Here is a 16,167-nt window from a genome sequence, read left to right as displayed (position 1 = left end):
CATTCTCATTTTATAATTAGGATTTCTTCTACTCCATGTGGCTATTTTACTTTCTTATACAACATGTCATACTTCTCTTTCTTTTCTAATCTACATCTTTACATTCTTCTTTTTAACCACCTTTTCCTAGCTTTATGCGTCTCTCTAATTTGTTATTCAATTTTCAATAAGAGTGCTCTGTTGTATTCTCCTTATTTTTTTTATAATTTCTCCTTTTTTTCCATTTTAGTATCATTTCTTGTGTTACCAAAAATTCATTTGCACGGGTGCCTTCATAGAAACAGATTCCTTCCTCTGCAGCTTCCCTCATAGATGATCTTATCCTTGACCACATTTCCTATGCTGGTTCATTTTCACTTTTACCTTAAGTAATTTCCTTTGTCATAATTTTACTCACTTTTACTCTACCTATGCCCTCTAGCCCCTCTATATCCCATTTCAATTTCTATACATAAGTACACTGCAAAAATTAAGGTAAATTAAGATAAGGTTTAAAAAGAAAAACCAAACAAACTAAAACCAAACAATTGAAAACTTATAAGAATTCTGATCAAAGTTTAAACTAGTTTGAATTGCCAATGCTGTATTAATAATGTAAAGAGTCCAGGAGAATGATATGAACCATTGTATAACATTTATGCAGATAAGTTGGAATATCAACACATGACATAAGGATCCAGACATCAATCTCATAGTTCAAACAATTCAGATACCAAAGAACTTCTCTCAACTGCTAATAACTATTTTGCACTGATATTTCCACAACAATATATTATTTTAATGTAAAAAAACTTATTCTCAACGTCTTCTCCCACTCATTGTGCCCATAACTGAAGTCCCACAAAGAATGTAATTTTAATTTTAATTTTAATTTCAGATATAAAGGCTGTTTATAATTTATAATTTCTACTAGTGCTTTAACTGTTTTAAAATGTTGAGACCATGAGCCAGACATAAATTATAGTAGTCTTTATGGCACTGAATGATCTTTGTTCATCTGGATGTTAATCAGTAATTTTCCATTGTAACAATGTTTTTTGCTACAACAGTCAATTTTTTTCTGTAGGACATAGGACTTCTTCATATTGTGTATCCTTGAAAACCTCCTACAAGTATTAACTGAAGGTTAAGGATCTACAAAAAAAATCTGCTTTAAAACCCTGTTCCTGATCCTTAAGAAGGATTCCCCCATTTTCAGAAACCAAACTTAAACTTTCTTGCGATTTACTCATCAAAAGTTGGAAAAAAATCTGAGGAATGCATCTTTATAAATATGCATACATTCCTGCTTTTCAGATACTAGGCCCTATTCTCCATTTTTTAATAGCTTACCTCCATTTTTTTTTTGACAAGAGGCAAAAATATGACCAGATAATTGAGTTAGGTGAATTGAATTAACTGGAAGGAAACAAGTTAGTTTTCAAAGCAGTCTTCATACGGATGTGCTTGTATTGTTGCCACTATTATTGTTTAAGACCATTTAAATAAACCTTTAAATATAACAGTAAAAATTGAAATATCATATACAATCTTTAGTTTATATCATACTAATTGATCTGGGTAAGCAGCTAAAAATTAAATATCCTGATAGAACTCATCACTCCATTTGGTTATTTATGATCTTCCTTTTGGCAAATTTAATCTTTCAGAATCATCCATGAAATTACTTGCATCATAATATACATTTTTTTGGCAGGAATTCAACTGAGTTTCTATATAGATTGATAAAGACATTAATTTATTATTGCTTGCTTACAGCTAAAATATAGCTGACTCAAACTAAATAATAATTTATTAAAACTGAAGAAAATTGTGAGCAAACTCTTCTATGCATTCTATTTTCCAACCTTGGGATAGTATTTCTATAATTGTCAAGAATATATACTTCAGGAGTTCAATTTGTTCGTAATACATTTTTCACAAAAAAAATATCCATTAAGACCAAGTTATTAAACAATAAATCAAATTTTCAGTAATTTACCATCAATGTACGGTATGCTTAAAAATTTACGATTAAATAGATAAACAATCATTTATTTTTTTCACCAAAGACAAAGTTAGAATAATCAAACAAAACAATAATGTAACAAAAAAAGCCATGGGTATAGAAACAAAAGCAGGATGCCAACTTTATTTTTGTTATGTGTAAAGATTAGGTTTTGGAGACAAAAATTCATTAGCTGTTCAATTCTATGTTTCTTTTACTTTTATTTGAGACCAAATAAAACAAAACCATACTCATCAGAAACAGCCAGCCTTCTGCATCATTGGTTATTTTATAATCCAAATTTATCATCTAAGTCTTGATCACTGAGGAATTTACGAAGGTGTAAATCATTGGATACTAATTTAAGGCTGAAGAGAGGTGATCCATTTGTTCTCATAATAATAATGATCAAGCTTCTCATTCTAAAGAATACATAGCTTTGTTAAAATTTCCCAACGAAGTGCAGAATTTGTTACTGAGACTTTAAACATGAATTTCAACATCTTTATCAGAACACAGAACACAGTACACAGTACACATGATCTTGTCAAAATCATGTATACTGTGAATAAAGTGAACAAGGTGCTGTGCTCTAGTGTAAGAACTGCTGTTTTAGTTCACTTTTAATATTTGGTATCCATATGATCTAATTCTTTTCTTTTTTCCTAGTAATATATCAGAGTCAGAGAACAAATTAATACTCTTCTGTAAGCAATCTTAGCATCCAAGCGTAAATGTTTAGACTAATCAAATGGTAAACAATTCAATAAATGACAAAAATAAAATGACACCACATTTTCTTAGCATTTATAAAACTATAAATAAACCATAAAGTATAACAAATAAATCATAAACTATAAATAAAACTATAAAGTACACCACATTTTCTTAGCATTTATAAAACTATAGATCTGATTCATAAACAGTAGCTTTTCCTTTTTTCCTTTTTAAGTTACTACTCCACATATAACAAAATCAAAGGAAATTATAGTAAGATTTTTTTCAGAGAACCATTAACAAAGTAAAAATTGTAGACAAAACATGACACAAGTCCACTTTTTTTCATAATAATGATCTTATTAAAAAACAAAGAAAAATAAATGAAATTGGAACAAAAAAAATTTTAAGGTATTAATAGCTTAATATTTGAGACAAATTTAAGTACACATTAAATTAGAATATAATGTATGTAAATTTTCTAATTAATATTATTTATAAACTAATAAACAGAATAATATCATTTCTGTTAAAGGATATATTTCAGTTTATTTTTTAAACAAATTGATGAGAAGTATTTTTTTATTTTTAGGCAATTTATTAAAAAATAAATGAAAACTGAAGCATAGATGTTGACTTAAATCTAAATACCCATTGATTAAATTTAATGCTTATATATATTTTTTTTTTTTTTGTGAAAAACGTTTTTTATCATCACCCAGGTCAAGATAATAACAAAAGACACCTTCTAAAATATTAAAATATCAGTAAAATATGGATAAAACTATGATGAAAATAAAATAATAATAGGAATAAAACAAATAAAAGAAACATAACAAGTAGGATAATATATGTAACACAAATAACAAAATAATATAAAAATTTATGGCAGGTTAAATCTAATGAAGTATATTGATTCTTCTTAGAAGAATCTTTCTTAGAAGAAAATATGTGTCCAGCACATTCTTATTTCCTAGGTTGTGATGAATGTCTCTTGATAGTTTGAACTTGCAACGTAAGGCTGCAAACATATGCAGTCCACAAGGATGTGGTGCATAGTCAAGCACCAGTCACATTGTACACACAGTGGTGCATTTTCTGCTGACATCAGGTATTCATGAGTAATTCTGGTATGTCATCATCGCAATCAGCACAGGACCACTTTCTCCTGAGAATCCACTTCCTACATGAAGAGTCCTAAAAGGTAGCACTGTATCTTTGGCATGGCGGAGTTTATTATCCATTGTAACAGTATACTGCTTGCCACCTTCTTCAAAGTTTATGTATAATGGAATTAATAAAATCAGTAGTAGTAACTCAAATGGTGAAAGACATTTGTTTTCATGCACCTTTAGCAGCAGAATCTGCATGTTTCTTACCCAAGATTCCCACATGGTTAGGGATCCAGCAGAAAATGCTGTATTATGTGGATGGTTCTCATTTGTTGGAAATAAGGGTTTGCTAGGACTGCTTTAAGAACCAGGTGATTTTGTTATGATCTAAGATGAACAGAGTAAGATGCTAGCAGCCGGTCCGTCTAGCCCTAAGTGATGGCTCACTACAATCAACAAGTATGTTTGCAACAGGGCTTCACTTATTCGCACCAGTGGCAAAATGAAGAAGAGTGGTGTATAACATCCAGCATTGTAAGCATGATATGGCACAGTGAAGAGTAGGAAATACAATCGTAATCCAAACTAAAAAATATAAAAACATAAGTTGCTTAGGACTCAAAGTATGTCTAGAATTTTTAAACATCTCACTTATAACTGTTTTATATGTAAGACGACTGTTGAAAAAATAAAGCTAAAAATTTAACGCCAGGAGAGATAGCAATTAGCTCTCCTTTGAGAATGACCTGTGGAATGAAAAGGTCTGATAGACAAGAAAAGACTACACATGTTTTTCAGGTGAGAACCTGAAGCTGACCTGACCTGACCTGGGACCAAGTTTGAAGATGAGATATAGTGTTCTGTAGCAGTCTCTTAGCTGTGGCTGTGGAATGGGTCATGTTATAAATATAGCAAAATAATCAACAAACAGAGAACATGAAACAGGTGGTTGTTGTACACATTTAGCAATATTGTTGATGGCTAGAGTAAACAAGATGGCACTTAATACACTTCCTTTAGACACTCAATTCTCCAATGTGATGCTACTCAACACAAAATCTCCAACTCTAACACAAAATGTATGGTCATTTAGGAAACCCCTAAATAAAGGCAAGCATATTGCACCCACAATTCTCCATTCTTCAAGGGTGTTTTCATGCATCTTTAGCAGCAGAATCTGCATGTTCATTACCCAGCAATAAAAAAACATTACCAGGCTGTCGTATGCCCTCCTGATGTCAAAGAAAATAGCAATGCGTTGCTGGCGGAACAGAAAAGCATTTTGGATAGTTGTTCCCAGTGATATTAGATGATCAATGGAATATCGTCTTTGGCAGAAGCCACTTATTTTTGTGAATTATGTAGGTAACCAAAAACATATATATGTGAATTACAAATGAGTAAAAGAAGACACTATGCACTAACAAAATCACATTCTCCAAGGCAACAAAAAATTAACAAATGGAACTTACTTTCTGGGCAACCCTTGTACAAATAAAAGATAACTTACTTTTGATACTAAATTTTCAACAACTAGCATAATATGTCTTTCCCAGTGATCAACTATTCTTTCCAATCCACCAACTAGTTCTTTGTCCTTAGCTAATTCATCAATAGAAGCTTCAGGATCCATTAACTGTGGTAGTTCTGGAATATCTAAACTAATAACTGCATCAGTCATTAAATGTTCTTTTGTCCTGGAAAAAAAATTTTTAATGAGAATTTAATTTACCCATAAAATTATTTACAACACTGTGATTATTTACAAACCTCTAATTAGATATGTTTTAATAAGTATTAGGTATGTTTTATATAAGTCAAAACTTATATGAATAGAATAACAGTACAGGAATTCACAGTGGAGAATATCTACCACAATTAATTATCCGCAACACAGTTTTCAACAGAGAAGGCTAGGGAACGTTACAGACTTAGATTTAATTTTTAATACCCTAGTCAGTACTTGCATGCAAAATAAAAAACAACTACCAAAAGATTTCATTTAAAGAAAATAAAAAAAGTCAGAAATTGTCAGCAAGATGAGAAATCATTTACTCTGTATGGAACAGAAATAAAAGAGATGGTAGGTACAAGATGATTATGTGCACTACTTACAAAATATTATAGCTAATACAAAATCTGATGCAATAAAATAGATTATACATAATACAAATAAAATTGGTACAGATAGGAATAACCAAACTATAACCTATTACACATTAAAATGAAATGGAGAAAAAACTAATTTATTCATATCATCCACAGCAAATAATTTTGTATGTTAATCACAACCACAAAATCAGGATAAATGTTATTTATGACTGCAATATATGCTGTTTTAGATAGAACAGGGGCAATACTTTCACAACAAGCCTTATTAGTCATTACTGCATTAACAAAATCTTGAAAGTCAGCTGACAAGGAACTGTTAAAGGAGAATCAGAAAGAAACTACTTCATGACGTCCTGGCTATGCTATACCTTCATGTTTAATTCAATAAATCAAATTATCAAACTAAAGTGAAATATATCTAAAGACTTGCAATTTTATTACATACAAGGGTCTTTCAAATATAAACCACAATTTTACACAACTTTATTGATATTAGATAAAATTACAAATAAATTACCTTATTTTTACATAGTTTCTCTCAACATACCCTCATAAAAAAACAAGATGGCTGCTCCAACAACCAATTGTGCACATAATACTCAATTACATAATAAGACAATTATTGCAGTATTGTCTTCAAATCTTTTCCCTCCTAAAGCTTCTTTCAGTAAATCAAACATTAGGAAATTACACTGTGACAAGTCTGGATTGTACAGTGGGTGTTCAAAAGGTGTCCAATGAATTTTAACCAGGTTATTATAAGTCTGGGCTGTTGTATGCAGTCATGGAGGAGGATAATGTTGTGAAACGGTTGTAGGCATCTTTCTGGCAATAAGCAACCCTAACGTCATCCAACAACTGACAACACTATGGCGCAGTTACCATCAGTTATGAAGGAAATCAATCGGCAGCACACCTTTTGAGTCACAAAACACAGTTGCTAGAATTTTTTCAGCTGACAACTGTTTCTTGGTCTTGATCAGTGCTCCCTCCTTGCTTTTCCACCACTCCATACTTGTTCTCTTGCTTTTCAGCATGCAGTGGTGGATCCAATGCAGTGGTGTACAGGACACAATACAGTCCAAAAAATGCCTCTCCTTCTTCCTCAAAGCGATTCAGAAGTCGCTGATAGATGTCTTTTGAGACATTTCTCTGTCTCAGTGAGAAGAGGTAGAACCCACCTTGTTGATACTTTGCTTAATCCACATGTGTCTGACAACAATGCACACTTCCAACACTTATGCTTACCTCTGATGCAATTTCAGTGATGGTTATGTGGCAGTAACCTTCCACAAGGTCATGGACAGCCTGAATGATGTCGTCATTGACACTGGTCCATAGACAACGTTTGTGACTTTTGTTCTCCACTCATCAAAGCCAATTCAAGATTTTTTTGGGAAAAAAATCTTGAAGTGGCCCAAAAATATCTTGTTTTTCCCCAAAAAGCTTGAGTTTCTGATAGAGTAGCATCTCCAAACTGTGTCTGGACTTGAGTCAAAGATTTGACACATTCTTTGGTGAGAAATCAGTTAATAATTGTTGGGCAATGGACAATGGTACCTCCTGCTCAGACATTCTGTTTCTGTCAAGGGAATTGAACCTATGGCTATGACTGGCAGGTTGCTAACTTTCACAAATATCCAACTAACTACCTGCACCGCCCCACCACATTCACTGCTCTTCCTCATTCAAGTGGCAAAATTCCATATTTAACTGCTTCTTAACTGTCTTCTAAGTGTTAATATACAAAATTTAATATGAGATGTATTAAAAAAAAACCTTTTTCTATTATTGTGCCAACTGTGCACAGAGCATGCTCCTCCAACAAGTGGCACTGGCTAGTGAAAGTTTAGGGAACAAACACTGTTTGACAATGCTACAAGGTCACACTACTATTTTTAGTTTTCAAGCTATCAAAGTCTGAGTAGACACATTTACCAACCTCTTGTTGGGTTTTTTAACAAAGTGAAGTAGAATGAACTTGAAGAAAAATGGTGTTGCGTTAAATTATGCTTCAGACCTTTGGTAAACTTTCCATAGGCCTTTAAATTCTTCAGCAAGCATTTTAAGATTGTATAAGTAGATTACAATGCTGAAAATCATTAATTGTTTTAAAAGAAAAGAACATCAAGTAATGAAGATTTCAGATCTAGATATCTTCCATATCCACAAACAATGATAACACTGATTTAGTTCATGCTATGGTTCAAGAAGATTGCCACCGAACTGTCCAAGAGCCTGCTGAAGAAGACAGGTGCACAGCAAAGAATCATGCCATACAACTTTAACAGAAAAACTTAATATGCATTGCATCTTCAAAAAATGTGTGCTGCATTTGCTGACCAATAATCAGAAAGAGAATCATACCAATATCTACGAGACCTACTTGATTGTGATACAAAACTTTTTGAAAATATTACAGCAAGTGATGAAACTTTATTTTATGGCTACAATGTGAAACAAAGATGCAATCATTACAATGGATGTGGATAGGATTGACTCAAACAAAGTGTGTCTGCATGAGTCTTGTTAACAGTAGTAGTTCTTTTTGGAGAGAAAGACTTGGTCCATTATGAATTCATTCCATGTTGTCAGAAACAAAGAGTTATATGGATAACTCTTTGTTTCTGAAAACAACAAAACAAATTTTTTTTGTGTGCAGCATCTCTCAAACTCTATAAAACTTCCATAAGTTTTATAGAGTTTGAGAGATGCTGCACACAAAAAAAAATTTGAGTTCTAGAAAAACACAATTTCACACTAACCCTTACCACACAGCACCATGGACCCCGAGAACCCTTTTAGAGCCTCCAACATCCTGGAACATTCTCCTGTTCAGATGTTAAACAGTGGGGAACCGATTCCAGTGATGGTGGACAACGAGAAAGTTATGGTAGTTGAAGTTGCACCAGTCGAGATGGATGGTTAAAGGAGGTAAAGAAGAGACCAAGAAGGATGACCGCAAACAAACCGGTTTCCCGGTGAAGACAAGTGAGAAATGGACAATGAACAAATTTCCCTTATTGAAATCTTGTGGAGATTAGTGAGGTGTTCCAAAAAGCCATAGATAAGAACACCAAGCGAGAAATTAAACAGTTGCATATGGATATGGCTAGCTTGGTTGAGCAGATTGCTGCTTATAAAGATGTTCTGTCAAATAGGCAGTGAGGAGTTCAACCTGGGAGTCAGCCACCCAGATCATAGGTGGACCCAGACCCAGAGAATATTCTCCTCCAAATCGAAAAAAGGATGGAGAATAGGGAGATAGTCAGCCTCATTACAAAGTAGTAGCCAAGGGAGGTTTTTAAATTTGTCAAGGACAAGCAGGAATCCTGTTTTGCCAAAAAGGAGGTAGACGTGGCTGTACTGTTAGACCTGGCCTCTGAAAGAAGCCCCTCAGAGATTTACAAGTGAATGCCTAATCTGAGGTGCATGGCAGAGAATAAGAAATTGAAGTTGGAACAATTATTATCTTGTAGTCACACAGCCAAAGTGCTTATTGGTGAGGATGTGAAGGAACAAGAACAGGCTCTATACATTGCTGTCATACTCATTGCTTGGTGAAGAAGATGTGATGGGACACCATAAGTATTGTCTCGGCAGGGTCTTTGAGCTTACGAAGAATAAGTTGTTATCTGGTGCTGTGGCAGATAAAGCTGGTGCTCTTCTGAGGAAAATGACGAGAGTACATGGGGAGAAGCAGGCAGACCAGGATCGAGGTTCCCTCTAGATGTGTCCCTTGAACAAATCAGTGAAGAGGGTCCCCTCAGTTCCTTCAAAGACGGTCATCATCAAGGCACAGGGCAGATCCTATGCCGATTTGCTTAAGCAAGTCAAAGACGGCGTAGGTGACAAAGGCCAGAGATCCAATCCATCAGGCACGGCCAGGGAGGCGAGGTGATGATCTAGGTGCGGGATGCCAGACAAGGAGCCGAAAAACTCCAGAAGAGAATCCAGGCAGGAACGGAGAGCGTCCAAATCTTCTGTAGGGGTCATGAAAAGATGATGAAAGTTTGTATCAAGAATATTGTTCCAACTCACTTCTGTCGGGGAGATCAAATCGTCTCTTATGGAAGAGGCGAGTCTGGAGGAGAAACACTGTCAGAGTATGGATGTCCGGCCTGCTTACGGCAGCATCAAATTGGCCGTCTTGGTGATGCCAGCCAAAATGAAGATACACTCTGTCTTAAAGGCAGAATTAAGATTTGATGGGCATCTTACAGAGTAGTCCCAGGAGTGAAAAGGACCGATGCTATTAAGTGCTGGTGATGGGCCACACGGCGGCCCCCATTGAAGGACGCTATGCTTTAATTGTGGCTCTGAAGGGCACCTAGCCAAAGATTATAGCTCCGAGAGCAAGTGTCTCCCGTGTAACAAGCGTGGCTATAGGACGAGTGGCAGGCGCAGTGCCATAAGAGAACTTCTCATATGGGAACAGCTCAATGTTAACAGGAGCTTACCAGCGCATAACATGCTGCTCAAGGTGGCCGGTGACAAGGATGTGGTGCTCATTAGTGAACCTAATTCTACGAAGATCCAAGACGAGTGGGTCACCGACCTGAATGTGTGTTGTGGTGGCGTGTCGCGGGTCACGGTCTGCGGAAGCGGTCAAAGCGGGAGATTCGCTTTCGTAGAGCTGGCTGAGTATGCAGTCTACAGCTGCTATATATCTTCCAACGCGCCGGCAGATCGTTTCTAGTCCTTCTTGGAAGATCTGACGAGATCCATTACTGGGGCCACCAAAAGGGTCATTGTGACTGGGAATTTTAACTCCAAGAATGTTGCGTGGGGATGACATGCGTCGGATGCCAGAGTAAGGAAGCTGTTGGAGGTTATGGACTTATGGTCTTGTGTGTGCTAATCGGAGTCACACCTCCACTTTCGTCAGAGGGGAGTATGGGAGTGTCCTTGACTTGACGTTCGTTTCTGAGGGCCTCCTGAAGTTTTTTGACTAGTGGGAGGATTTGGAGGATGTATCTGTGAGTGATCACAGGTTCATCTTCTTCCGGGTGATGTCAGACAGTCACCAGGCTGGTCAGGTATCCCGTGTGGAGGCCTACCGGGCCTGAGAACGAGGAGATTCGAGAGGTACCGCATGAGGACGGTAGGAGAGCTGGAGATCAGGGCGAACGCTGCAATTCAGGCGATAGTAGGTTGGATAGAGAGTAAGAGCCTGGTGCTCGCGGCTCATAAAACTTCCACTATTAAGTACGTGAAGGCTTGGCTCGACAAGAGGCTGACTTTCCGGGTACACGTCTTGGAGATGGTGAGAAGGCAGAGAGGCTGGTTCTGGCGCTGAGCGGGCTCATGATGAACGTCGGTGGACCACACACTAGTCCAAAAGAAGGCTGCTCGCTTCTGTGACTGATTCCATGGCATTGTATGCTGTACCGGTTTGGGTGAAGGGGCTTCAAGTAGCCAAATGGAAGGGCATGCTAGAGAAGGTGAAGAGGAGACTGGCCATCCGCATCACCTCCGCGTATCGAACGGTGTCGTATGAGGCGACATTCATTCTGGACAGAATTCTACTCCTGGATCTGGGCAGGTACCGGGACCTGGATAGGAGCGGCTGATACCGGATGCGGGGGGCTGGGTGAATAGGGGGGATGGGAGAACTTTACTACTTCCTCACCCAGTTCTTCACCGGTCACAGATGTTTCAACTCTTACCTGTTTGGCAGGGGAAAGAGGACAACGCATGAGTGTTTCTATTGTGAAGAGGAGGTGGAGTCAGTAAAATAAGAGGGAGCCAAGTTGAAGAGAAGCTGGTCTCCGAGATTGGGCTGATTATGCCAGAAAACGTCATTAATGACGATATGTGTGGTCGAAGTGTTGCTCCCTGACCAACCCTGACTGAGGGGATGATCAACATCATCCCCTGATTTCAGGCCTCCGGTTGTGTCCATGCAGGTTGTGCTGCACGTTATGCAGGTTGTGCTGCACGTTATGCAACACGGTACTGTGTGCGATAACATGGCGCAGGTATGCGATACTTCCGGGGTGGGGTGGAGTTGTGCAGCTGGTGTTCAGTGCACTCTGGGTGAGTTTGTGTTATTTTGAGTTTGTTCTGTCATGTGTGGGTGCTTGTGCTCCCTGATGTTATGCCCAAAGGCAATTCTAGGGAGCATGGTCGAGGAGGGTGATTTAGTTGGGAGGAATCTGACACATCCAGCAACACAGGTATCTGGATATCTTATGCAAGATTCCACCTCCTCCTACATAAATATCGCTCTGCTTCAGCAGAGGAAAGGGAAAAGAAAAAGTCTTGTTCAGTCTCAAGTCCACCACTATTGAGAAGTATGGTTAATTGAAACCCAACCACCAAAGAACACCAGTATCCACGGTCTAGTATTCAAATCCGTATAAAAGTAACTAAATACCTATACTATTTGCGATGACAAGTTAACCACTAGACTAACCCAGTGGGTTATACATAATTATGTACCACGCATAAACATCTGTCTGACAAAATAGATCTTTCGGACTTGGAACATTGGAATAATTTTTTTTTGCAAATTATTTACCATTTAATTTACAGTTTAAACTTTTTTTTGTAATAAAACCAAAAGTAAATAGAATTTAACAAAGTCGGAGATGGGTGAAAGGGCCCATTCTCAGATAACAAAAAAGAAAACTAAAAAACATAAAAGCTCTAATATAAAACTTAAAACTAGGTTAAAAACTAAAATAAAATTAAATAAAACTTAAAACTAATACAAATTATGTAATAAAAAATTAAAACTAAGTTAAAAACAAAAATTAAAAAAGTGAAATAAAACTGAAAACTAATATCATTAAACTTACAACTAATATCACAGACAGAGTCTTTAAAACACATAAGCAAAAATAATTTTAAAAAACTGTATAAAATTTAATAAATTTCGTTAGGCAGTGTAAAAGGCTCCCTACTCGGATAACAAATCAAAAACACAGAATCAAAAAAATTAAAAGTAAAATAAAAATAAACAAACTTATTAAAAAACTCTTCCAGCATAAAAAATATACGTAACAATATTAAATTTTTTCTATTAACCTACCACTACGCAAAAATAGAAACATCCGGTTTAAAATTTCATTAATATTGCAGAAGACACCATGGATGTTTCTGGGTAGATTAAATTTACGATGCATCAATCACTGTTAACAAGTCAACAATTTAATTACTAAAATCTGAATTAAAAGTGATTGTACTAAACTACTGAATTAATAGACCTCAAATAGACATTTTAATGCAGACAAAACAAATACAACCTTCACTTATACAGCACAATAAAATCTCATGAATACTGATTTAATCAATATAATAATGTGGATATTGTGTTTGTATTATTTAAACATCTTATGTAAATATTATATCTATAATGAAACCTCTATCAAAGAGCACTATCCAACTAAAGAATAAAAATATACATACTCCAAAATGCAGGTATTTTAACAGATGAGAAAATATGTTGCTAAAAACAGTTGTGTATTAATTTATTAAATAACATTAAAAAATGTTACGGCTTACTATATGAATCTACAACAAAACCCATTCTATGGTACTAAGTTCACTCACCAGTTTGAACATCATCACAGCTGATGTTTAATTATTTACCCAAACATATATCCTATCAGCATAAATTTTGAGTATTGTACAATGTTATACTAATTTTAAATTTTAATTTTAATGTATACTAGTTTTACTGATTTTAATGTTGTTATATAGACTGTTAGTGAATGGAAGAGAGTTGTCAACCAAAATTTACATTAATAAAACACAAACTGTAAAACAATTTAATGAAGCTGTATAATGTCTGGTTACTTTATCAACTATAAAATTATATCTCTTTGTCAGAGCCTATTGTAGCCTCTTGTTTCACTAGTAGCACACATGATAAACATTATAATTATTATTTTACACTAGTTTTTGTGGAAACACTGCTGGAAATCTTGTGATTGTAAAACATGTGAAAGGGAGCAATTATCTGGGTGTAATATAAATCAGTGTATACTAAATGCAAATGCTAACTTTAAAATGAAAATAAAATTATCTCACATTTATAATTTTTCCACAGATTCATGTAAATTTAAATGGATCTTACCATACAACTTGATTTATCAATCTTCTGATATAATTTCGAAGAAATTCTTTGGTAGGCTCGTCTTCAAACTGTACATTAGTAGAAAATGTGGTTCCAGAACCTGATTGCAATCCATGAACATTGGCTGTACTGAAATGACCAAAACCACTAAATATAGTGGTTCTCCTATGTTGATCATCAGACTCAAACATTCTTGATAAAGCTTCTTCTAAATTAACTACTGGCATATCTGGATTATAAAATTTACTGACTGTTTTTAAATCAGCATTTTCTCTTTCTTCTTGTTTCAAAATATTAAGCGCCATTCTTCTATAATCTGAAGGTCTATTGAATGCAACTTGTTTAGGTGGTGCATGCATTTCCTCACCATCACCCATATTCAATTGTACTGCATCATCAAAAATATATGCATTTGGCTCTTGAAAGTTACAACAAATTAATGGTTCATAAAGCTATAACAAAAATACAAGCAATAAGAAATAAATATATAGACTTATTATATTTTATTTAAATTACAACAAAAATTATTATCATTTATAACCTAAGAAATTATAAATTAACTTTTCTTCTTAAGTCAATAGTAATTTGGATTATCACACTGGTACAGGTAGTAAACCCTAAAAAATTTAAAAGTATGTGTCATGATCTTAAAAATGTTTTTGAAAAACAGACTTCAATATCCACTAATCAACAGATACTATATGCAGTGTTACCTTTAAAAAAAATAATAAAATTAACACTTTATTTTATAAAGAAAAGTTGAAGGCTTTTGAAAAAGATATATATATTATATTACTGTATGAGATCACAGATTATACAATTTAATTTACATTAATAATTTATACCAATTTTTTTTTTTTTTTTTTAATGGATGATTATTATTATTAACTCTCAAATATATCAATTAATAAAACACCAGTTAAATTAAAATACCTACAGTAGTATGACGGATCTCAGTAAAAGTATGACATGACATTTTGAAAAAAAATTGAAAAAAAACACCTCAATGTAATGGTGGGGTGCCATCTACCATGCCATGATAAGTAAGAAGATACTGTAACAATTCTCTCACATTACCCACATGATGCTATCATTCTTATTTTGCATTTTGTAGAAGCTTGAATGACATTTGTATCTAGCATTAGAGATGATTTTCTTGATAAAAAAAATGCAAGGGTATTGAAAAAGTATCAATTTTTTTTTTAAATCGCAAAAGCTACTTATGAGACTCCAGTATTACAACAAAGTTATGGACAGGAATTTATGATCAACATATAGTGTAATGGAATGATTTAATTGTTATAGTTTAGGCAGAATAACATTAAGCACAATGAAAAATCAATTAATATTGATGAATAGTTGTCAATAACATTAACTGATGATATAATTACGTTAACCAAGTGTAACCAACTGTCAACATTAAAGAAATCCATCCCATTGATAGGAGAAATTGTTGATAATGTAAATGAATTTCAGGAAAAATGGAAACTTTAAAACATCATTTCACTTAAATTGACCTAAAATACTGAACACATAAAAAACATCAAGACAACAGTTTTAACATAACTGCAAACTGAAAAGAAAAATTATAAAATAAATAAAAAATGTCAGTCAGTACTTTTACATGGTAAAATAATAACAATAAATTTATTTCATGAAAAATTTAACAAGTAATGAGAAATGAGTATATGGTTATGAGTTGCAAGCATATGTACCATCACCGCACTGCATAGAAAAATCATCAAACAATCAAAAAGAAGGATAAAATTATTCTATCATAAGGACAATTAACATAAGGTAGTGTAGATTGTCTTTTTAACTAGAAGGGTGTCATTTATCAGAAACCCATACCATAAGTTAAACTGTCAACAAAAAATTTTCTTTAGATGGTAATCATTGAGATGGTAATCTTTAGATGGTGGTTGTCAATGAGAAAAAAGTGGCTAGAGGACATGAGTCAAAAATATTTAATGTTGTACTACACAAACTATTCATATATGCACAGTTTTTGGAGTTTTTGGAGTTTTTGTAGAAAAAAGTTGTTACTCAAATCACTATACTCTTCTAACAGGCTTCTTTGGCATTTTTATAAACCTAAAATCAATCTTGAAAAGCCAGTTATAAAGCAAAATCAGAGATTAAGGGAAAATTTGCTA

At 34.5% G+C, this 16,167-nt stretch overlaps 1 protein-coding gene across 1 annotated transcript in view; it reads right to left on the bottom strand.

The window, feature by feature from the left end:
* Positions 1-16,167, bottom strand: part of Dhc98D (Dynein heavy chain at 89D) — a 392,049-nt gene that overhangs the window by 355,011 nt on the left and 20,871 nt on the right. Inside the window, exons 5-7 of the mRNA XM_075354119.1 lie at positions 14,379-14,463; positions 14,012-14,240; positions 5,327-5,513 (exon numbers count right to left, since the gene is read on the bottom strand). Of these exons, the coding sequence (XP_075210234.1) occupies positions 5,327-5,513; positions 14,012-14,240; positions 14,379-14,463 (501 nt within the window). The remainder of the gene's footprint in view (positions 1-5,326; positions 5,514-14,011; positions 14,241-14,378; positions 14,464-16,167) is intronic.

The sequence above is a fragment of the Lycorma delicatula genome, chromosome 1, assembly GCF_047948215.1.
Source record: "Lycorma delicatula isolate Av1 chromosome 1, ASM4794821v1, whole genome shotgun sequence".
NCBI classification, from domain to species: Eukaryota; Metazoa; Arthropoda; class Insecta; order Hemiptera; family Fulgoridae; genus Lycorma; species Lycorma delicatula.
This window is presented reverse-complemented; position numbering and strand designations above follow the sequence as displayed.